General features: G+C 41.6%; 3 protein-coding genes across 5 annotated transcripts; all 3 read right to left on the reverse strand.

Annotated features, from left to right (window-relative positions):
- Positions 1-12,664: 12,664 nt before the first annotated feature.
- On the reverse strand, positions 12,665-13,221 carry LOC114872192 (cytochrome b-c1 complex subunit 7-like). The gene is made up of 2 exons (XM_029179158.1): positions 12,992-13,221; positions 12,665-12,839 (listed from the first exon to the last, which is right to left on the reverse strand). Exons 1-2 carry the CDS (start codon positions 13,219-13,221, stop codon positions 12,665-12,667), a joined length of 405 nt encoding a protein of 134 aa, XP_029034991.1.
- A 2,027-nt stretch (positions 13,222-15,248) lies between these two features.
- On the reverse strand, positions 15,249-16,367 carry LOC114871719. The gene is made up of 3 exons (XM_029177958.2): positions 16,107-16,367; positions 15,781-15,986; positions 15,249-15,711 (listed from the first exon to the last, which is right to left on the reverse strand). The coding sequence occupies exons 1-3, from the start codon at positions 16,320-16,322 to the stop codon at positions 15,393-15,395; spliced, it is 741 nt and encodes a 246-aa protein (XP_029033791.2). The 5' UTR covers positions 16,323-16,367; the 3' UTR covers positions 15,249-15,392.
- A 1,435-nt stretch (positions 16,368-17,802) lies between these two features.
- On the reverse strand, positions 17,803-24,420 carry LOC114871665 (5-oxoprolinase). 3 transcript variants are annotated; one of them, XM_029177866.2, is made up of 21 exons: positions 24,337-24,420; positions 23,525-23,765; positions 23,281-23,466; positions 22,976-23,214; positions 22,743-22,905; positions 22,592-22,677; positions 22,308-22,509; positions 21,868-22,128; positions 21,674-21,793; positions 21,408-21,609; positions 20,977-21,332; positions 20,637-20,914; positions 20,308-20,568; positions 20,130-20,235; positions 19,901-20,068; positions 19,603-19,847; positions 19,417-19,528; positions 19,109-19,333; positions 18,853-19,034; positions 18,625-18,784; positions 17,803-18,050 (listed from the first exon to the last, which is right to left on the reverse strand). In XM_029177866.2, the coding sequence occupies exons 2-21, from the start codon at positions 23,687-23,689 to the stop codon at positions 17,910-17,912; spliced, it is 3,858 nt and encodes a 1,285-aa protein (XP_029033699.2). In that variant the 5' UTR covers positions 23,690-23,765; positions 24,337-24,420; the 3' UTR covers positions 17,803-17,909. The 3 variants fall into 3 exon arrangements, with proteins under 3 accessions (XP_029033699.2, XP_029033708.2, XP_029033691.2); XM_029177875.2 differs by lacking the exon at positions 24,337-24,420 and adding an exon at positions 23,946-24,317 and having other exon boundaries at positions 23,525-23,726; XM_029177858.2 differs by lacking the exon at positions 24,337-24,420 and adding an exon at positions 23,946-24,317.
- Between the last annotated feature and the right edge of the window lie 11 nt (positions 24,421-24,431).

A 24,431-nucleotide genomic window follows, 5' to 3' on the forward strand; every position in this document is an offset into this window, starting at 1 on the left:
CTCGATCGAAGAGGACGTCCATCTAAAAGTTTAACTCGCGAAATAAATTCGAAACATGTGACAAAACTAAACAGTAATTGCATTCTGCCTATCGATTCAATTTTCCCATAATTTCCGTCGTTTTATCACCGTTCGAGTGAAATTCGAGGTGCTGTTACAAGCGGAGGTAGATAAGAGACGGATCACGCGTGAATGATAATTAACCGAGCGAAAACGAGCAACGAAGAGAGAACGTTTACTTTGGTATCGGGCCGCTAACAAAGCGTTTTGATAGCGAATCTCGCGTTATTCGAAGGAGCGCGAAAGTCGAGAGGAAGTTAGCTCGAGGAAACCATCCGTCGAATTAATTACGGTTGGTCGCGGAACGAAACGAGGTGATAAGGCAACTTGAAGCAGAACGAGACGGCAGACGCGTCAGGATAACGCCCCGGGGATATCCTCAAAATCGATCTTCGGCTTTTAATCACCGCCCCTTCCTTGTTACCGACTTGCTTTGAATTTCGCGACCACACAATTTCTTAAGCGACCTCTCTTGCTTATCAGACTCGAGACTCGAAATTACACCGGATAGCTCTATTCGTTTCAAGGAAGAAAACATATTTTCCACTGGGGCCAATTAAAGAAATCGAAGGAATTTTTAATAAGTAGCATGTGACAGTGGTTTATGTATTGATGATAATCTAACACAGAGTGGTCCATTTCACGGTGTAGAGGCGTTTAAAAATGAACCGAGCAACGTACATATTTACTTTCGCAACCGGCGCAAGTACGCCGAAGCTTATTAATATTTATCAGGCTGTGGCGGTGGCAAGAAAACATTCTGGCACGGAGTCAGAATAGTTTAAAGGTCGGAGCATAGAATCTCGTGGGGTTAATACCTAAAAGCTGCAACGATGTAGACCTCCTCGCGACAAGAGCCATAAGGGTTTCACGCCGGTGTGATCTCCCTCTCCAGTTCCGGCTTTAAGATCGAATCGTCCCTAATCTTTCACCGTAGTGGCCTCGATGCCCTAGGTACACAAAATGCTACGTGGCTGAGCTACACCTCGTATTGTGCGAACCTAAATGCCAAAAGCTCGACACAATCGGGATCCCGGCTCAAGCGATCTCAGCCGCATCTCGATCGTGAAATATCGTCTTATTGCATGCCTCTTAAAGATCGATCAGCATTCTTCGTCTATCCAGAAGCTTAATACGCTCGACGCCCATTCTATCGCTCTTTTATGCACTCGTGAACTGGATTCTCATGAAGACGATCGCAAAAAGTCTCAAGAAAACGTTCATAAATGTTCCCGATTCTTCTCGAGATGATTCCTTAGTACTTTTGAACGATTTATTAATTGATCTGCATATTTCGTTTTTCTTTTTTTTTCAATATAAAAGAATTAATGCTTTGAATGTATTTTCTTTTGAATGATTAAAAATTGCCGCTACCTTTCTCGGAAGGTAACTTCCGACCGGGGAAAAACGAGCGGATAAAGTGAGACGTTGGAAAAATTCGTTTCACCCCCGACGGGTGTATATCTTGACGGGTTAAACAACGGGAGGAGCGGAAGGCTAGTGATTAACTCGAAAGAAACGGGAACGAAGGAAAGGAGCAACCTTTGTAACAGTTCAACGATGATTAATATCCGAGCGTTATCGGTGCGTAACTTGTGGAAACTCGTTACAAATTAATTAAGCCACCGAAGTGCCAGTAGACCGTGATTTATTATATCAGATTATTACAGAGACCTAAAGATTTACCGTGAAATGTCTATGAACAGTATAAAAACTTTAAATCGAGAAATACCTGTTCGACACACGTGTTCCTATAAAATATATATCACATTACTGGCAAACGTCATACAATTTAACTCGACCAGTTAATGTGGCAATTCATCCACCCACTGCTAGGTTAAAATTCATGGCATGATTAAAACCTCTTCATAAAAATTCATAAAATTACTTTTTATGAATGTCTTCTCCTGAAAAGACGAAAATTTTGTATCTTTTGTACCGTCGGCATTTTCTCGTTCGACGAATAAATTACAGTCGAATCAAATTTTTTTCCCTTTTCGTTGACGATAATGCCTTCGAATGGTACCTATAATCGATAATCACTCTAACCAAGCGGGAATAATCGTCCGTATCGTATCGATGATCACAAAAAAAGGGGGGTAGAAACTGATATTACGAGCGTAATTGATCTTCTATGCGCGAATAACATGGTCAAAAGTTCGAGGATAAGTTAGATCGATTATTTCTCGGAGGAATTTTTCCTCTTATCCGCCGCAATGTGAAGATTGATGATTTTACTCGGAAAAATAGAGTGCTACGTGTCGGTGGCTTGAAGAGAACACTGTTCTTGACTACCGGAAATAACATCATATTTTATACGAGTACATAGTTGATAGGTTTTCAATTGACTTACAGATGATACACTGGATTTCATGTTCATTTTGTTAACCCTTGTGCGAATATTTAAAATTTTGTGTCAATTAGGATGTAATTTCATTACCGGGTATCGTGTTTAACAGTCAAATTTTCGTGTTCGTTAATTTAAACATGATTAATTACTGAATAGGCAGTGTTCGATCACAATGCATACTAATTATACGAAAATGAAATTTGTTTCCTCTACATACTTACATTATCCAACAGTGTTTATTTAGTTGATCCAAAAATAAGATCTGCTTAACCTTTCATTGAAAACGAGCAAACATTCTTCACGTTTTATCATCCAACGAAATATTATACTTTTTCATCTCATCGCGAAAAGATGATCCCAGCTCCTTACCTGGGTGTCTGGATAAAGCCCAGTCTCGTTTTTTGACGTGCTCTTATTTTCCAGCTACTTTTAACCCTCGTTAGCAGCGCTCATTGAACTTCTCCTTAAATCCTTGGCGACGAGGACGTCGATATCGTGGAGCATCTCCTCCAAGGTATCTTTATAGGATCTGATTTATCCTTGCGCGTTTCGCATAATAGACTAGGGAGAATTGAATCGGTTGCTCCCGGCTAGAATTAAATCACGGTTCACGGAGTAATTACTTTTTAATTTCATTGAGATATCATTTTTCGTGTCATCCAAGTTGTCCGAGGCGGGAGACCATAAAAACGTTAACAGGATTTTTCTTCGCGTTCCACCCTTCCCCACAATGAATGATCCATTTTTCTTTTTTTGTGTCTCCTCCGCGAAGGGAAGAACTCGACAAAAAAAAAATAATTAAAACTTTTCTATGAAACGTTACACTCGATTTCGTCTGAGAAACGTATCCATATTTCTTATGGAAATTGTAACGCGACGCGTACCTAATTCAATCCGTTTCGCTGTTATCCAACGTTTTCCCGTTTCTTCGTGGTAATTTCCTGTTGTTTTTCCATCGTGTAAAACCTGTCGCGTTTATTCTCGAACGATGCAACTGGGTTTCGTCGCATTTATCTAGTAATTTATCACAGTGTCATGTTGTAACAGGCTTCGGCTATTCGAACGGAACGATGAAAAAACGCTACCATTCGTAAAGTCGAAAACAAGACACGTACAGAATATATACGACAAGTGTAAACGCGCAGGTATATTTTGTAGAAAAATATTGTTTTTTTCCACGAACAGATCGCAGTTCGAAAGTGGCAGCGTGCATTCGCATTTTTGCAATCGTTTCTGTTTACCTTTCATTCCGGTATCAGTGGCGGGTCGTCGAAACTTTCTGTTTCCTCTGTCGGGATGAAAAAACATTTCACTGTTTGGAGAACGCTTTATTGTTGTTGGTTATCCCCCTCCCGAATTTCTCTCCTCCTACCATCATTATGTTTTTCATTATTCGAACGGGTCTCGTTAAATTCGCGCAACAAGTTACGCAGAGAAAAAGCGTGATTACATCTCGACAAGAGGCGACTCTCTTCTTTTTTCGATACTGTCCTACGTAATTGCAATTTCCTTCTTGATTACGAATCCCATTTGTTGCGCGGAAGAATGTTTCGATTATCCGGAATACACTTAACCGTCTGCTTGAATCGAAAGGAAGATTGTTGCTTCGTTAAGTTGAAGAATGTACTTAAAGCGGAAGAATTTCCTTCAACGAATTTTTAACGATATTTTTATCCTCGGATAAAAAATCGACGATCCTATCTCGTAGAGTTTTCATCATAACGTTGAAACGTTTCACGCGGGTGTACAAACAATACTGGACATAACGGTGGCTCGTTTTTCGCGAAATCCTGGCTACGATAGGGGTGGTTTGTTTTTGCTGAAAGTTTATTTCTCGCACCGTTCTGGCCAGAAATCACATCGAAAAGTCGCGGAGAAACGCGGCGGGTATGTTGGACGATGGATTTAGTCGAGGACAAGATGCATGAGAATGCAAACGAGAATAAAACGCACGGTTCCGTGGCATTTAAATGCCTTCGTTATGCCTCCGACCGCGAATTCATATTTCACGATCGGCCGACAGGTATTGCCATCCGTGTATCGTTCCGCCACAATGCTCGATGATAAATTATCGAAGACGCGGATGCTCGCGATTTGTTGTTCTACATACGCGCCCTCCGGTAAGCCATATTGCGATAATTATCTTTTAATTCAAGCCGCAGAGCTTTGTTTTATCTGTCCTGCGCCAGTATGTTCTCGATGCGTTGTTAGTGTAGAATTTCAATTTAAAGTTTAATGTGTACAGAGAGAAGAGAAAATAATGGAAACATTAAGAAAATTAAAAAAATTTTTTTTTTAATTAGTAAAATCAATTACTTTAGCGATTTAATGGAAGCAATAAATATCGTCGAAGCTTTGTTTAAACAACGTTCGTTCACCTTCAATCTATATGCAACAATATTGTGCCGCTTTAATTTAATCTTTTCGCAAATCTGTTCATCGTTAGAAACTTGCGTTGAAGGTTGAAAGGTGTGAAAATCTGTCGGGAAAGGAAACGTGACTCGTGATGAAAACGCAATATGTATGGTAATACCGACAAGGCGTAAACCGTTCTCGGTTTTAAACGTTCGCTTCTCTTTCTCCTATTTGAAATGTAAGATACTATGCAGATTAAAACATTCGTTCGGATGGCGTTACTAAATGAAGAATCGACAATATAATATCTCAGTTTGAACATCCTTCCACTATGATTTCGAGTTCGCTGATGTTTTGAAAGGTTGAACGGAAACGCGAGAGATAGAAGGATGGGTCAAGAATGAAAAATCGATTCGAGGAGCGAAGGTGTTGCTCTGACGACGGCGATTTCTGCGACCAAAGACTTTTCTCCAGCGTGAAGAACCCTCGAGATTAGAGATTGCCGGAAGGCAGAAGAAGAAAAGGTAAAATCAAGGTTAACCTGCAAGTCGTGTTCTTACCGGGCCACTTACCGACGTTTCTTTTCCAAGCCCATTCTTCCTCTGACCGCGCATTTAGCACCTTCCTCCACGTTATTTCCTCTCGATGGATTTTACACCCCCGTCCACGATTCTCGCCAGGTCGATTGTCTGAAGGAAGGAAGAAAAAAAAGAGGAAGGATAAGAAAAGTTCACGACCTTTCTGGTTTCCGTCGATTTCTCCGTTACCGAAATAAACTATCCGCCGTGATATTCGCCACTCTTTACCTAGAATTCACAAAATATTCTACCTTCTTTTGATGTTTCCGCGTAATTACAACTTCCCTGCTTTTGGAACATATATTTTATGAAGTATGATACGTTAAATCAGTTTCTCGATAATCAGATGTTCGGTTAATGGGTATTCTGATAATCGATCGTGCTATTAATTAGAGTTCTGATAATCCAGGTTTTACTACACCTAAAGTACTATCACGTTCGCGGTGAATCGAGTGCTGCGAACATTTTCGAGGAATTAAATAAATAGAAATAATGTTAATAATAATATTAATTGAGCGTGATACGAATATGCGTCGCACGCGTATCATAACCGATTCAGACCCGCGAATATCCATTTCATCCCCGTCGAAACAATTTAATCCTTTCGTTTAAAATTCGTCGCGACGCGTCGAGGATAGAAAAAGCAAACCGAAGACGGATAATTTCTCGAGAAATAACGTCGATTCGTCCAGCTCGTAAAATTACGTTGAAGAAACTTTTAGAAACTTCGAACACGATCTCGTCGCATCCGATCGTGTTTTATATTCGCTCATCGAACACGAACGCAATCGTATTATTTCCATCGTTCGTCTCGTATCTCTTTTTATTTCACTCCATTCAACACTTTGTACGCTCGTCTATTTCATCGGTCGCGAGTTCGTGCCTCTCGCGGTATACAGGACGTTTCGCTATCTGAGTTTAGTCAGGCTGAAAACGAGCCAGGATGACAAGCGAAAGATCAGCTCGGTTTACATTCGTGTCGGTTTAACGGATCCTTCTTGCGGAAATCGCCAGTTTTACTGGCTGTTTTATTGTACGTAACTAATTTAATTTCATCCAGGTATATCGGGTACTTTGCTTTATTGTTTGGAAAGTTTATCGTTGACAATTCCCCTGATCACTCAACACGCCGACTGACGTCGACTGGATAATCAAACTTCCAGAAATGCAGAGCAAAGTTGTTTGATTGTACATCGAAACGATAAATCAATGAACAAAAGTGGATGGGTAATGGACAAAACGAGTCTTCGAGTTTCGACAGTCCTTTGAACTAGCAAGTAATTTGCTATGTTCCGAAACCAACCGTTGATCCCTTTATCACGGTTCCCTTATTCTCACTGTTGCATCCCTTCATCACGATCCCTTTACTCCCATTGTTACATGGGTCAGTCTAGCGCTAGTTTACTCGTATGTTATTTTATTACGACCAATAGCTTTGTCTTGCGGAATGGACTGTCTCTAATGGTCGCTATTGACCAACAACGTGAATTCTTCTTTATCCTGAAGGAATAGGATTCTATCATTTGATTACCTCACCAACAATCGTCCTTGTTTGATTTTACGGAGGAATCGGGGCATCATCGGATAACGATCCTCCCGATAAATAACGGCAGTGAATAAACAATGAGGGAACGCGGTTTGAAATTAACGTTCGAACGATAACAGGACAGGAAGTGGCCGAGTACAGAAGCGGTTGTCTGAGAGCTGTTTAATGGCGGCTCGCTACACGAACACACCACACTAAATGTATGCATAACGTCGTCTTCAAACTCGCTGATATTAGCGAGTTCGTCCGTGGCTCCACTCGGCCAACGGTTATGTAAATAAGCGTGATTTAACGCAGGAAACTTTGTACGCGTATAGAGATAATAAGCATGAACTATGCAAAAAGGTTTGTCATCCGACCCTGGTGTGTCATCTTGCAGGCTCGCCGAGGTTACTTGAATTCGTAAGCGACAGTCGTTTAAGGTATGATCGCTTTGTTGGGCAGTGGAAAAGAAGCTGCTTTCTTGCGAACAAAGGGGACCATAATCAAGATCACGGTAGACAGTTAAAAAAGATTGAAAGGCAGGAATAATTAACTCTTTGAATACAGATTCTCTGTAATGTACTGATGTACGTTTGAAAATTGCGCGGAACAAATTCGTCCAAAGGTTCAAGAACGAAAAGCTGATTCTTCGATTTAAAAGCACCACGGTTGCGGTCTCGGTTCTATATAAATGCAAATGTGGCGCGGAAATTAGGGACCCTAACGAGAAAATCTCGCGTTGCCCCGATCGAGACATTAAGAAGACGACTTGTCGGCTGGATTCAATTTCGTGGACGTTGAAATCAAGCTGTTCGGATTAATCAATCCGCTCGCAATTAGCCGGCTGAAAATTTAACATGTCCATGCGCAAGAATTTTATCCACTGTCACGAGCCTCTCCATTAAAAAACAGTATATAGAATAGCTATAAAAAGAGCTTTTGAAAAAAATACATTTTTGTCATCATATTGGTTCGGTGAAATAAACGCGAGCGTTATCTCTCCTCTCTGCCACTGGCATTAACGTTTCAAAAGCGCACGCTTTTAAATCTAGCCGCATTAAAAATAACCGCGTTCTTTGTGAAAAATGACACGATGCGGCGGACACCGTACGCTGTTATAAATGAATTTAATAACCGTGCAGTGGTGGAGGCATTTCTGTGGTCGTCGCGTTATTCTCAATAACCCGCATGCTTTTCGTCGGGAAAGTTGAACTATTTGTTGTAGAGATCCTCGATTATCCCAGATAAGGGAAAAATTTAACGTCAAATTGATGGTCGCAAGCAACCACGAAGGATTGCCAACAAAACTTGGATAAAAGAAAGTAGCGTCACTTCGCTCGATGGCGTTTTGCCATGCCCTTGAATCTTCCAGCGATTTCAAGCGTATGCAGAAACGTTTATTCCACCGTTTATCAGCTACTTCGAATGCAGAAAATTCCCAATAACGCCGAGAGAAATTGCAGTCTTTCCACAAAAGACATATCGACACGTTCGCACGCTTCGAATACGTTAACGGAATTCGCGAAACGCGGTCGGAATACGATAACGGAATGTACACGAAAGGCGTTGAATCCACTGAGAGAGGCTTATTAATCAGTATAAAGCCGGCTGGTAATTCCTTGATCAAATTTGAATGTACCACGGTACGCGAATAATTTTTTCGTCGCGAAGAAGTTTAGTCTCCGAATAAAATCGTATAAATATTAGGACGAGGAGACTATCCATTTCTTTGGTCATTAAATTTCTGAAATATTTAGCTCGTTACCGGAATATCGTTCGTCCGGTGCCAGTTGCGGGGTGCATTTTGCCAGAAGAAAGAAATATTTCGCGAGAGCAGCAAGAAAATATACATCAGGATTCCTCGTTCGGACAGATTTACTCTGTTCGCCAAAATTACTTTGCTTATGGCATCGACGAGTGGGATTTATTGCCGCACATATTACGACCGAGATTTCTTATTAGACTCGCGTTTAATTAAAAGTTTTCCCCGCGATTCCCTTGGATTCATAATTCGCGCGTTCATCGTAGTTCGTGGATTTTAATAGAATTCCTCTTCTTTCTCCGCGTTGTTTAACGTTATTTGCGAACTCGTTTCGTCTTGGTGGTTCACACTTGGTCCACCTTGTTTCGTTCTTCATCGACCTCCAATTCGAGCCAGAAATTTTGAAGTTTCCTCGAAGATACGAGAGTCAGAGAAAGCACGATCCTTTCCGCGATACAAGTCACCGATAAAATCACAAACGAGAAAACAAAATATTTGTATTATCGGGCAAAAATGATTGCGAGGAAGAAAATACACCCGATTGTTATTTTCAACGACTCTTTTTCCTGGAATTTATTATTTTATCGGGCAACAATGGACGGAGAAAAACAATGCCACAGTCTGCCCGTTATATTTCATTGGTACTTTTCGCATAATACGGATCGATTGCCAGATGTACCGCCAATTCCCATCGGCATAGCAAAAGCAGGTTACAATTCAATTATATTAACCTACATGCCCTTGCGTAGCGTGCCGGCTTAATGCTTTCTCGCTGCGAATAATTAAATTAACAAACTAATATGAGCAGAATGCGTTCAGCGTTGCCGAGCCCCGCGACAGATACTCGTCTCGTTAATGAAATGAATTTCAAAAATTCTTTTGTCAAATTTTGCGCGTGTTCAATAATGAAGCTTGCATCGAATTATGATCGAGTATTCATAACAAGTAATTTTAACAGTAATACCACTTTACAGACTAATCCACGACTTTTGTATATATTGAAATTCTTGTTTGTTTCGTGCGAGAAGTTTGTTCTGCGATTGCAGGAACGAGTATAAAGACTTTTTAATATCGTTCATTCATGATGAAAAAGTTACTTGACTCGTCGGGTCCATTCTGAATGCAATTTTAATCAGTATTCACTCTGTAGCTTCCTGCTAATTAACGTTCTGTAAGTTTGGATGAATTTATAAGAATTAGAAGCGACTTTACAATGTATGCAAATTACTATCGGGGGAAATACCGAGGAAGTTCGTCGTCTTAATAAACCGTCTGCTGTATAATGATTCGTCGGGACTAACGTAATAAAAGGACTTATTCCGGATGAATCTGTTGCTATTAGCTGGGCGGAAAAATAACCGATAAACTCGCAGTTCTTCTGAATCTGACGAAAAATTAAGACGTCTCTTCTTCCGCTTTTTCTGTCGTGTTCTGATGTTTATTACCTCTGTCGTTCCAAGCGATGCACGATTTTTCTTTTCGGCTCGAGACAAGAGACTAATCAGATCTTCTCCGTTTCTTACCGTGGACGAAATTTATTTTGCTCCAGGTAAGAAACTCTATCTCGTTCTTTCCCAATTCCATGGAAAAGATAACTGCTGTGCGATCCCAGGAAGAGAAACCGAGGAGAAACAAGAAAATAAAATGGTACGGCGACAAAAAATTCATTTATTAACGAAACTTGAACGAATTTCCAATTAAGCCAAGAGAGGAAACGTTGTCAAACTCGATCAGCTGGAATATATCCTGTTAACGTCTACCCATCGATATCAGGCAAATGCAACTAGTTTCAATCTCAGACAAAGCCTGGTCTCGCGTCAATCGATCCTGTAATCTGCGAGTAACGATGGTACAGTTTCACAAGTGTTTCCGCCGGAAGACGAAGGAGGTTCCTTGGTGAAACTTTGATGATAGCCTCGGCTAGACCTCTGCAAACGAGCCTAAAACGATGAACCGTTATAGTATCTCAAAGTCAAAGCTAAAGTTACCTTTCCGGAAATATGTCATGCAACATAATCATGTTCGTAGGAGGAGTTTACGTTCGGTTTGCAAATTGAATGAAACGTTTTCGTGAAAGATTCAGGAGTCAAATAGGTGATTATCTGTCGAGGGGAAAACCATAGTTGAAAGGAAACTGCATTAAAGGATAGGGTTAGTAGGATTTTCAATTTCCTTTTTTGTAGTTTGCAATGATGTAGAAATTGGATTTGACCTGGTTTCCTAATTTGAATCTTATTCCATGGCTGAGTTAGATGGGAGATAAATTGAATCGAAGCACTGTACGTAGTGGACGATCGTTCTCGTCGTCGTTAAAACTATCGAGTTATCGGACCGTGATCCCTGGCGAACTTGTTGAAAATGGTCTCTGTTCAGTATCCACGGGGTGCTGAATTAATATTACGCCTCTTTGTTTCCGGTTGAATAAGCGCACCTATTCGTCGCCGCTCTATAATATAGGATCGGCCAAACTAGAACGCTGAACGCCTTATTTAGTACCGGCGGAATTAACCTAATCCTATTTCCGGTTGGTTCGTGGCCGCGTTATGATCCTCGTGTTAATTCACCGTTTCGTCCTGACGACAACTCGTTCCCTGGCAAACTTCTCGTCCTCGTGATTTTCTAATTAAAATTCCCCCGTAATTACAGAGACGAACGACGTTGATCATTATTCACGTCTTTGTTCCTTGTGGATAGTCCTACGAATTGACCTGAATAATAGATATAATCCTAGAGATATTCAAGTATTGTTTGCAGTTGCCAATATTTTTGCAGATTTCTATTAAAAATCATGTAATACGATTTTCGTGTAATACGCGCAATTCAATATTTTAAAAACCTTCCATTTGTATTGTAAAAATAAATTTAAAAGCAACAGACAAAAGAATTTAAATATGAACGTGTAATACTCTTTATCATTGGTAGAAAATTTATAACACTGTACGATCATCCGGTTTCAGGGAACTCGTTTTTTCCTTCATGTTCTGAATTCAGTTCATAAATTATTGACAAATAATTAACGCTCAATCGATAATCTGTGTACATGCAAGTACCTCTCGAGCAAACATCGGTCAAATGTAAACACCCAATGAATAATTTACTTTTTACATGATACCACTTGTTTCTAACAACGTGGAAAGACGATGCATTAAAATTCTAAGCGGCGTGCGTCGCCGTCTCACCGACCAAAATTCCTGTTATCTATGAGGAAGCACGAGGACCGAGGAGCTTTCGAAGTCTCAAAACTAAATCCTAAGGAAAACAGAGAACCGCAAGTTTAGATCCGAGCGAAACAAAGAACCGAGAATCTAAGTCTTTGAACAAGATGGAAAGACGAGAGTCTAGAATCTAAATCTGACAATCAAGAATCAATGTCCCGTGCGTCACCGACCTTCCGGACAGATCGCGTGCTGTAACAATAATCGGTCGATGATTAACCATTAATTAAATAATAATTAAATCAAGCTAAACGAGATCTATCTATCTGTAAAGGCAAACGTGCACAAAGGAGTTCACAGTTTCCGCTTGCGTTTGAATAAGAGCGAATGCTGTGTAGGTCAGGGTAGAAAAGCATTGAAGAGCCGCTTGAAGGGAACGAGAGTAACACGCGATGCACTTGAAGAAGCAACTTTCGAATCTCTCCAGCGACATCCTTGCTACGAGACGGCTACTTGAATGTAAGGTCCATAATTAAGGTTACCAGATAACGAAGTTATCATCAAGGAACAGCGTCGCGAGAGCGTAGCTTAATACCAGCCAGCTTTTATCGTTCGTACCCGAGGCGATGTTTCCCTAGAACGTGCGTGTGTTCCAAAAAAGATACGTACCGAGAATGGATGATATATAAAGACCCTGAGAAAAGAGAGAATTTTTTAGATATATATCAAATTCGAGACACGTTAATTTTTTTGAATAATTGATTTGATAGATGCAGACTATGACTTATATTTTCTCTCATTTACCTTGCGAATATTTCAATAGGAAGAAGCAGAGAGATGCAAAGAACATCGATTTTATTTTACTATTCTCGAAGATTAGTCGTTCTCGACGTAGTTGCTGCAACCGAAGTCATAAATCTCCCGTCTTTCCGCGATGATTTCTTGTATGTACGGCTGGAGATACCGGTACTCCAGATCTTGCTCGTACGTGATCCATTTCTCCTTGGGCAGGTGCATTTTCAGGAAGTCCAATTGAGCCGCTCGCATGGTCCTGTAAAGGATCGGATGTAGGCCACTCGAGAATTATGTACACATAGTTTCGTTCGGTTCGTGGCAAATATGGGAATAAACGAAATACTCGAGCGACGGAAATTCGTCGGCAAACTGTAAACAGTTAATGAACAGGCGTGTTTGAACGGATACCGAAAATTTCTCGCGTCCATCACGTCCTTTGGTAAACGACGTAAAGCTTCGTCCACCAACGGGGTGTACAGGTTATAAACATCGTCGCTGTAAAGACCGTATCGGGGGAACTGCGACAAATTGAACGCTAATTTGCTAATCCTGTAACGCCAATCGTTCGGATCATCTCTGCTTGAAACGCTCTTAGACGAGAACAAACGCGGTTTAAGCAGCGAGGATAATCTTGACATCGTGAGGAGACTTCCAGGTAACCTATTGAGTAACGTTGACACAGCTGTGGAATAAGAGATCGATGAGAAAACTGATCGTCGATTGAATCGAGCGGAATGATACCCGTTCATCGTTAGATTCGAAGTTTCTATTGATCTTTCAAAACTTTGCCTCGACCGACACCGTCCAACATCATCTTTTTGTATTTCAATTTCTGGAAGATTAGAAACTGGCTGGTAGTAAAGTATTTTCCTCTCTGCTACGACGAACCATTAACTTTTCGCTCGGCTCCTTCGCACCTACTGCAAATAGTCAGCCTGTACTTCAAGTTGAAAACAAGTTTACAAAGTATCACGGCTTCTCGTCCTACCGGGAATTGTATTTCAGCGAAAGAAAGAGATTGAGAGACACGGTGTAATGGACGTGTCTTCGAACCGAAGACACCTCGGAAGTTGAATTTTAAACGGGGTTGAAGTTTCTTCGAGCAGGGGTAATCGCGCGAGAATCCGACGACAAAGCGTCGAACGTCTTCTTCAACTTCTAATTTTTTTTTCTTCCCGGTAAGGAGAACAACCTTCTCGAGGGCGTTTCGCTGTTTACTCAATATTAGAACGTCTCGTCGGGACGAGGCATTCTAACGACGCGAGTGATGAGAGAAAGACGTGTTCGCCAGTCCTGCGGAGAACCATTGTCTCGTAATGGTATGCGAAACTCTTCAGAAATTCTTCTGAATTTCTCGTGAAATCTTTCTTCAATCGCGAGGATCCTTTATACCGTGATACGACCGCAGGGAATCGCTTGCCATTAAAGCGGCGTTTACATTAGGCAACTTTTCATCGCGTTGACTATCGAAGCGACTTTTAAGTCCACGTTTGTGTGCCTAGATTAAGAACGCGTATCTCATCGTCAACTATTAACTAGTTCGTCGTTGCATGTAGAAACGAAAGATAAAGAAATTATACTTGCAGAGTTTTCCACGCGATACGAGAGAAGCTGCAATCAGCTTGGCGATTTATGCGAGAAATCGAACCGAGACAAGCATCGATGGTGCACGGTTTTGTACGGTGCGAGCGTTTCCTTTGGAAGATCAGCCGCGCATTACACGTAACCAAGGGGTAGAGGGAGGAATACGATTTATGTTGGTGGCTGGACTGGTAATGTGCCACTGGCAGAGGGTGACCACCCCTTTGTCGTTCGCTGTGCTACGCGGATTTCCGTTTCTGTACGTTTCCCTAGCATCGTGTCCTCCCGCATTTCTTCGACTATCTTGCTTCCCGCAAAGAAATACTCGAACGTTGAAGATTCTTTATTTTATATAAGAGATAACGATTAAAAGTACTATCAAAAAATATGGATAATGAGAAATATTTTTGATATTTTCGTAGGGTCGATTCTCAGAAGAAAAAAAATGCTATCCTCGCCCAGACTATATTTCATTGGAGAAACGAATCGTCGAAGATCCAGCTGTGGTTCCAATAAATCTTCAACCCTATCGAAGAGCATCGGTCACGTTCATGCTGCTGCCAGCTGATTTCAATGTAAGTGTTCTTCGATAGAATAATATCTACCTTCTTAACGCTTTAAGATCCGTGCATTTCGTGATTGCGAGAACATTGAAACTTCTTTAGAAGAATTGTTTCATTTGCATTTGTAATAGCGAGCTAAACGCATGAGAGATAACGTGAAAAGCGACGGTCACTTCCTGCTCGGCGACGTCAAAGTGGCTAGGTTAATTAAGCAGAAGAAGCACTGTTTTGTTAATAATTGGCTCTATTTAATTGAATTCATTACGCTCGATAACGTATCCCGCTACCTGTTAATTTGATTGTTCAAGCTTACGAATAAATTGATGACTGGGAATATTAATGCGAAACGGATGTGCCTGTCGAATGTTTGTTGCACATCGAAGCGTGATTAATTGAGGAACACGTGCCGTTCGGTTCGTCGACAATCGTTGTCTTAAATTCTATCGGTATGCCCGTGTTCTTTCGCGCGTTGATCATCAATCGTGATACGCCTCCAATATATCAAGATTCAGGTTCACGCGTTTTGGTAATTGATGCATTGTTCCGTTTATTTTGCAAAAACAAAATGTACTATTACAATAGTATCCTGACAAAAGCAAAAGGGAAACTATAATACATCGAAGATATCTCACACTCTGCTAAACTATCCGAAACTCGATAACAGTTCACGGTTTCCCCATGTCAAAGCTCACGGACCACGGACCCAGCTTCAACGTTCTGTGAATACCAACTGGTGACAGGGTTTCGGTTGTTTCTTTCACCTCGCTCAGCACGTTTTTGGTACGCTCGAATAACTTCCTAGGGAATCGCTTTTTCGATTGCTGGTCCTCCCTGTTCAGTTTAGGTGTCAGCCTGTCCATAATGAAGTCCAAGATATTCCTAATAGGCTGCGGATGTTTATCGACATTGTCCAAGAATACATTTGTAAATATATCGAATGGATTAGCGATTCGTTCTTGAAGGGTAGATTTTTTATCTAATTGGCTAAGAATAAACATTTAATATGGAAATCAAGAGTGTTTGAACATTTTAATATGAATAATTATCATTTACCTGGTTGACTTAGAACCCTCTGGTGTATCGTCTTCCTCCGATTCGAACGCTGATCGTTGATTCAATTTATCCGAGTCACCCTGTTTTAAATCGGTAACTCGAGGGTGCAGGTTGGAAGTGGACGGAAGTTGTTCGTTCTTGGAATCGTCATCCGAGACGTCGAGGGTCTCGTGGCGCCTGGAAACTTGCTGGTTCTCCCTCGTCAGCTGAAAAAGTTTGCTCGTTTTCGCGGCGTTTTTACGAAACGGGCTGCCTCTGCGGGACGTACTGACCAGCGAGATGAAGCAACGGGAAGTAGACTAATTAACCGACATTGTCGTTCTCACCTGGCCGAAGTTTTCTTGAAGAAGCTGTACGAGTTTACCGATTTCTTCGACGTAACTCTCGTTCGCGGCTTCGTATTGCGATTGAATTACACTCGAGTTTTGTGGTTGCTCAGAATTTTCATTCTGACTCGCTTGTGCGTCGCAATTGACCGTTGTAATTACAGTGACATAGTAAAACGTGGCTAGACACACTCCAAATGACGAAAGTAGCTTCATCGTGATCGTTCGGTAGTTTCAACTGTTTCCACTCGAGTTTTAGTCGCTATTTTATAGGCGCACCATTCGGCAGCTGGTCCGATCAGGAAGAATTATTGCGTGGATGATAAATTATGTTAACTCGAAGTGTTAGTTGGTTAATCATCGTTTGAACAGTTTGTTTGTAACTCCATATCTATGATCGATTGTTGACTAATTATTGGAATGTAGGAACAAGTCAAACACAGATGGTCCTGTCTGCTACTTTAACGAACATCTCGAGGACGTTCTTCATAAAATTATCGATGTTGAAATTCAAAGCGGACTATTTTTAGGAAACGCTTCGAAACTGTTTCCGTGACGCCGATTCGTAAGAAATTTTCTTACCGCGGCAGCAGGATTCCAGCAGGATCAGCTTTACTGGCAGGACGAGGCACGGCGCGTATCGACGGACCAAGGATATAACTTTCGCGGAAGAGCGAAACTTTTCCGAACTATCATCGTCTTTCATGCAACTTTTCCGCTTCCCCCGTTCGCGAACATTCGGGCATTCGTAACATTTTCGCGGGAGTTTTATCGTTTTCCGATCGTAACGCGGAATACTTGTCTCCAACTCCACTTGCATTTAAATTAAATGATTATTCCTTTTCTTTTGTGCAAGAGAATTCGACAGTTCTTTAATCTTTGTAATCACTGTCTCTCGTGATTGCCATTGCCTGTGAGAGTCAAAGAAAATTCCCGTCAGGATTTTCGGATATTTTCGTCCTTTCCAGCCCATCACGTACCGGGTTCAGGATCAGCCGGTCGTTTGAGTGAGCTAATTGTGAACGTACCTTTAACACCAACCGTGCCGTCTTGCATTTTAACACAGAGCCTCGAACGTTTCTTGGATCTTCTTCCGTGATGAAAGGAAGGTTGGCACAAAGAAGCTTCCTCTGCTTGGAAATCCGCAAAATAGAAGTTCCCTTTCCATTGGTGGCTCGCGAGATATCGTGCGGCGAGCGTCAATGAAGATCCCATTGATGAGTTCGAAAAAGAAAATCGAACAGCTTTCTATTTTAACGCGACGTCGGTTTCGAGGATGAATAGCAATTCGCGTGGAAGCACGATGGACGTTGCACGAAATGCATACACGTTGAAGGAACTACTTGAGAACTGTTTTGCAAATGGAAGTGCAATCGGAAGTTTCCAGCTGCCCGTGTGCAACATAGTCACGGTATTTCGGTCGGCAATTACTGTGACCGGAAATGGAACAGGAGCCATCGCGAGACCATGCCGAATGAAGCGCACAGGCAAATCAATGTTAGTTGCAGTAAATTTGATTTGATCGCCGCTTCAATATATTAAGATACTTGGAGGACCATTGGTAAGAGACAAATTGAGCCGAAATTATCTTATAGAGATTCCTCTCAATTGCTCTTAAATGGCAATTCAAAATCGATAGGAACAGATAATTGAGGAAATATCAAGGATTCAGAAATGAAAATTTTCTCTTTCATTTAAAGAATATCTTTTTATTTTTTTAGTTATTGTCCTGCATTGATAAATATATGAATATTGTGCGTTTATAATTGAGCTATTAATTATTATCGTTTAATTAATTGCATTCTATACAGATTCTTGCGCCTTTCGGTATTCGAAGACGCTTCCTCGTTCGACGAATCCTTGAAAGTTTCTCTGAATCGAAGCAGCCTTCTCTCCGGGTGGTCCGTAACCACCGCCCCCTGGACTCTCCAGAATAAAAGTATCCTGAAAACAATTCATAAATTACAACAGAGTTATTCGCGATGCAGTTCATTGTGTCGCGGTCCACTTTGTGCAACACGCGAATATAGAGAATAATCCTCCGATGATTGCACGAGAATAGAAAAATTTGGTGCATTGTTTCATTCTCTGTTCCCTCGCCTTCTGTCTTCAAAAGAAAAATGAAATTGTAGGTCGTAGAGGTGTTGCGAGCGTGAAGTGGAAACTTCCGTAGGGAAAACTTCGAAGATTGTGATCATATTTCATTTTGCTGCGCAAACGTAAAAGTTTCTCGAAACATGGTTGCACGGTTTTATGAATAAGTATCAAAGTAGTATGGACAGGAATTTTTCAGACGGTTCATAGCAACTCGTACGCGATCGACTCGCAAATATCGAGTTTTATCGAGATAAAATCTTTACGAGACAGCATTTAAAACTCGCGTTGGTTTCTTCTAATTTAGATGCACGAGACCACTCGAATTTTATAGGGTCGCGTAAATTTTTATACGATTCGTGCTTGCGTATCGAGGTTAGTTGTTTGTAAAATGAATTGGGTCAATCGGGTCGTGTGTTCTTACCCCGGGATGGACTGGTACGGCTGTTTTTGGACCCAGATTGATCTTTCTGCCATCAGCTCTTTGCAGCGTATTTCTTCCCCTTTCTCCTGGCAGTCCTCCAGCTAGTCCTGGTGGATTGTGCACCCTTCTTTCGGTTAACACAGACAGCATCATGGGTGCTCTGAAATGAAAACAAATATTCGCCAAATTTAGTCAAAAACATTATATATACGATCAAAGTTTAATCACCTGAAAATTGTCTCACGAACGACTCCATCGCCACCACGATGAGCACCAGCTCCACCGCTTCCAGGACGAAGAGAAAATTTATTGAGAACAACAGGATAACGAAGTTCCAGTATCTCTGGGTCGGTGATCCTTGTGTTGGTCATGTGCGTATGTACTCCTCCTCTGCCGTCCCATGTTGGTCCCTTTGAAAATCATCTTTTAAAAAACAATTCTTTTATTGAGCGAAGAAGACGATTGAAGATATTGAGTATATTACAGCTCCACTGCCGCCAGCGACAGTCTCGTAGTATCCCCATTCCTCTGTACCAAGGGTGACATTATTCATGCACCCTTGCGATGCAGCACAAGCTCCGAAAGCTTGCAAAATAACATCCACGATTCGTTGCGACGTGAGAACGTTACCACCAACCACAGCAGCTTCTTCTGATGGATCTAACAGCGATCCTTTGGGTATGATTACCTTTACAGGCTTCAGACAACCCTGATGAAATGAATGAAAACATCGAATGATGAATTAATTGAAAATTTTGAATAATTAGTACTAAATGCAGACGATAATGATACCTGATTCAAAGGAACATCTCTACCAACGATGCACCTCAAACAGTAAATCAATGCTGAAAAAGTGATAGCTCGAGGTGCGTTGCAATTACCCCAAACTTCATATCCTGTGCCACTGAAATTTCAATTTTTCATTAAAATTATAGCTTTAACATATAAATTACACCTCTGTTTAAAATAAGAGCTCACGTAAAATCACAGACTGCTTCACCCTTCTCAATATCAATGCTCAGAAGGAACTTAATCATACTTCCATCGTCTAAATAATCTATGGCGCTTGTGGCGGTACTTCCTGTTTCCTCCAACAGTTTCCGGCCAACAGACTTCAACATATCCCTGACGGCAACTTCGGCATTGTACTGAATATGACCCATATACGCTTGAACCACTTCGAGTCCGTATATGTCGATCAATTCGTTGACCAGTAACGAACCCTGCGATGAAATTCATGAACAAACACAGTGACACTCGTTTTTACGATACTTACTTTGTGATTAGCAGCAATTTGAGCTTTGAGGTCGCTCAGGTTGTCGGATAGATTCCTGGTCCCTGAACTTCCTGGGATCTTTCCTGGTGCCATTAATTCTTCGGTCAGTTCCTTTTCCCGGAACACACCTTTGTGCACTAGTAGAAAACTTTTGAAAGCAGCACCTTCCTATGGATCACATTTATTCAAGAGATCGTAGGAATTGAAGATTTCTATTGAATTATCGTACCTGAAGCAAAGTGGTCGAATGTGGTGGCATGGAACCAGGTGTGATACCTCCGATGTCAGCGTGATGGCCTCTGCTGGCCACGAAGAACACTGGTTTCTCAACGTCCCTGCGCGAAATGATTATAAACTTCAATATTTTACCGAGTTTCAACTAATAGAGAACCTCAACAAATAAATACTTGTAAAATACTGGAGTGATGACAGTGAAATCTGGAAGATGCGATCCACCCGCAGACGGATGATTCGCAAGGATCACGTCACCCTTTGTGAATTGACCCTTGAAAACCTTCATCTGAAACTGAACGGTCTCCTGCATGGCGCCCAAGTGCACCGGTATATGGGGTGCGTTGGAAACCAGACCACCATCAGGACCAAAGACAGCACAGGAGAAGTCCAGTCTCTCTTTGATGTTCGTAGAGATGGAGGTCCTCTGAAGGATCCTTTAAGAACAATATCCCAATTGACGAGTTCATCGATACTTTTATATTCATCTTATCGTTGGATCTACCTGCCCATTTGCTCGGCGATACTCATGAAACGATGAGAGAAGATGCTGAGCTGAATGGTGTCCAGCTCGGTGGTGACTTCGGTCTTCGAACCTTGACCGATCGTTATCTTCACGTCACCACGAGGAGTGATCGATGCGGTGCAATCGGGTTCGACTAGAAGGGTGCTCAGGCTATCCATTATGATGGCTGGTCCGAGTATCGTGTGGCCGGGTGATAAAGTGTGCAACTGATACACTTTAGTCTCCAAGTAGCCGTTTTCGAAGTACACCATGGTAGTCTGTTTGTAGAAATTCAAAATGATGGAAACAATTTGTCATTGCTCTATCATTGTTCACTTACCTTTTCCACTTTCGGTGGCTCGTTCGAAGGAGGAAGAATCGGATCTTCATCGATATCCGTCTTCCCCACACCTCTCACTCTCACGTCGTTCACCAGAATCTTTCTATTCGGCATTGTGAAACCGAATTCCGTCTGATACCTTTCTAAGAAAGTTGTGAGGAAATCCCCATGTCTCGTGCCGTTGTTTCCACTCGTTTTATTGGGTGTACACATCAAGGCGCAGTCTGTTCCTTGGTAACGCAGGTGCAAAAATGGTTCCGTGATTATGTGGGAGGCTGCGAAGCCTTCGATAGCTAATTTGTCTTTAACCTTCTTTTCTAAGGTATCCAAACGCTCGTCCAATCGTGCAAATGATTCTGAACGTAAAAAGGCAAAGATGCATAAGAATTCATAAGAAATTTTTGTTGATTGTAATTTGGGAAATGTTTTACTTGGCTCGTAGATTTCCGCACTAGGCTCCTGAGCTTCTTCCACGGCGTCAGCTAGGGCCATTCCGTAGGCTGACAAAATTCCAGCGTATTTGTGAACAAAAACGGTACCCATGCCTAGAGAACGAGCAATGGCACACGCGTGTTGCCCTCCAGCACCCCCGAAACATGCCAAAACGTGACGAGATGTGTCGTACCCTTTCGCCTATTCAAAGACAGCATATTTTTCAGAATGAATCGTTGCAATTATTTGAAAATTTATGTAATACCTGTGTCAGAGCTCTTATTGGCCTGCACATGGTTTCATTAGCGACCCTGACAAAACCCATCGCCACTTCCTCGATGCTCATCTTGCCTCTGTGACTCTCTTTCGCTAGAAATTCGTTGATCTATAAATTACAGCGAAATTTTTAATTATATTTCATATAATCAGTAATTTTTAAGTAAAGTAAATATTTGGTACTTGATCAGTGAGTGCTTGGAAGGCCTCCAACGTGCGTGACTTGTCCAATGGTTCATCTTCGTTCGGCCCGAATATTTTTGGGAAATACTCTGGTAGCAATCTTCCTAAAGCTAAGTTTGCATCGGTAACAGCCAGAGGACCATTTTTCTTGTAACATGCCGGTCCTGGGTGGGCTCCTGCGCTCTCAGGTCCAACCGCGAACAGACCCGACCTGAAGAAAAGCATCGATCCACCTCCTGCCGCAACTGTGTTCACGTCCAACTTCAACCGAATTTTGTGACGTTTAAAATCACTGAATAATCGATTTATTAACACTTAAAGAATCGAATGGGTGCTGATATTCGTTCGGACCAGGTGAACTCTCCATAGATTTCTCTACTTTTCCACGGTACAATGCATCGTTACTTTGAAAATTTAATACAATTGCAAAGTCGAAGTACCTGAGCAGCTTGGATCGTAACACCCGCAGTTGTGCTCTCATAGACGTGTTCGTAACTGCCACCGTAACGACTCACGTCGGTCGAAGTGCCGCCCATATCGAATCCAATCACAGGTAAATCGGTTTCTTTGTTGTAAGTGGTCATCGCGTATCCTACGACCCCGCCTGCGGGGCCAGAAAGAATAGCACGAGACCCGTTGAATCTATAAATAATTCAAAACTTTAGAGGAAAACTTTCTACTTTTTATTCCATGAATAATTCATCGAATGAATGAATGCACTCACGAGTGCATCGGAGTCAATCCACCGTCGCTCTGCATGAATAGCACATTCACGCCTTTCAGTTTGTTTTTAAAGCCTGACGAGAAACCCTGAAAATGATCAAAACATGTGAAACGACATATACACGTGTCTATTTACTGTCGTCTATATGTACCTGTAAATACTGTTTAATATGTGGTGTCAAATATGCATCAGCGCAGGCTGTGAAGCCTCTGGGAACGATTCTTGTCATGGGCATAATTTCATGGGAAAGAGACACCTGGGAGAAACCAGCGAGTCTCGCTAATTCGCCTACTCTGTCTTCGTGTTCAGCAAACCTGAAATGAATTAAAAAACAAGTAAAGATCGACGATTAATCGTTGGTAATCGTCATCATTAACGACGGACATGTAACTGTGCGCCAGGACCACTGCCAAACTTTCAATTCCTGATCGTTGCAATTCCTCAAGATCTCTCTTCAATTTCTCTTCGTCCAATTCTTGGGTGACGAAGAGTTCCTCACCTGTGGAACCTTTTACCCTGCGCCAGTTTTTGTTATCCAGGTGGCATTTACCGGGTAATGCAGGTATCACCCTGCTCCTAACTTCCACTACCTTATTGTACAAAACTTCTGGCATGGCTACTTGCTGAAAAGGAATAACGTTTCAAATCTGAAGAATCTCCATGGAATAATATTGTTTCTGAATACATACCAGGTCGAATATATTCGGCCTCGCTTGGTTTCCAATGAAAAGAAGGTCTCTGAATCCCTCGTTTATCAACAGTGCCATTTTTGCACCCTTTCTTTCCAGCAGAGCATTCGTTGCGACCGTGGTCCCCATCCGGATCCACGATATCAACGAAATGTCTATTTCTCCCTCGATTTTCTGACCAGTCTCCTAAAATCCCTCCGGATTAATCATCGAATCGAGTTCGTACCCACAAAATCATCGCTACCTGTTCAAGAATTCTTCGAATTCCCTCTCGTGGCGCGTCTTCATAGTTGGCTGGATCTACTGACAGTAGTTTCATCACTCGAATCTTGCCGCCCGGACATCTGGCGTACACGTCCGTAAACGTACCGCCGCGATCTATAGCAAACTGGAACTTCTTTTCGGCCATTTTTGCATCCGTCTAGTTTGTCAAAAGCTCGTTCGATCTGTCCAGTGAAACACGCGAAACTGTTTCGTCAGAGACGCTAGAATCATTGAATTCGGTGTACGATAAGATCTGATAAGATCTCAAGTTGACAGAAGCTCAACAGTGTACACATAACAGAGAACAAAGTGGATGGAGGAATTTAATCTATTTCTATTTTGCTAGTGGTCTCGCGAATATTATGGACGATCAAGCTGGACTATCTTTTAAATTCACTCACGATCTACTATAAATCAACGGCGTTCTTTCTCTGTTGCCTTTGAATGGTTCAGTTGTCGCTGCAACTGTTTTCGCGATTGAACAACACTGATACGGAACACAGACGCAATAAGCTATATTGCTAGTGTTTTTCCATTTATTCGTCTTTTTTGTTGCGTAACACGGATCTGTATGAATCTTTCTCTTCTTCATAGATTAGCTTGGAGGTTATACATGGAATAAAAAGGATGCAGCTAAAGTTTCACTTTGAAAAATCATTTATTTTTTAAATAGATTTCAATATCTTGTTTTTATTTTTTTTTTTTTAGAGTAAGGTACCAGAGAAATTACTGCGTTAGTGGTTTCATGGATAAAGCAATTGAATCGTGTAGAAGGTTGGATATGATACTAACACGTCGCGTTGTTAACGACCAGGGTCACTGGACTCTGTTCGAGACTGCGCACCCATGATTTCTGGTTCTATTAAATTCGATGCGATGGGTGGGCA

The sequence above is a fragment of the Osmia bicornis genome, chromosome 3, assembly GCF_907164935.1.
Source record: "Osmia bicornis bicornis chromosome 3, iOsmBic2.1, whole genome shotgun sequence".
Taxonomy (NCBI): domain Eukaryota; kingdom Metazoa; phylum Arthropoda; class Insecta; order Hymenoptera; family Megachilidae; genus Osmia; species Osmia bicornis.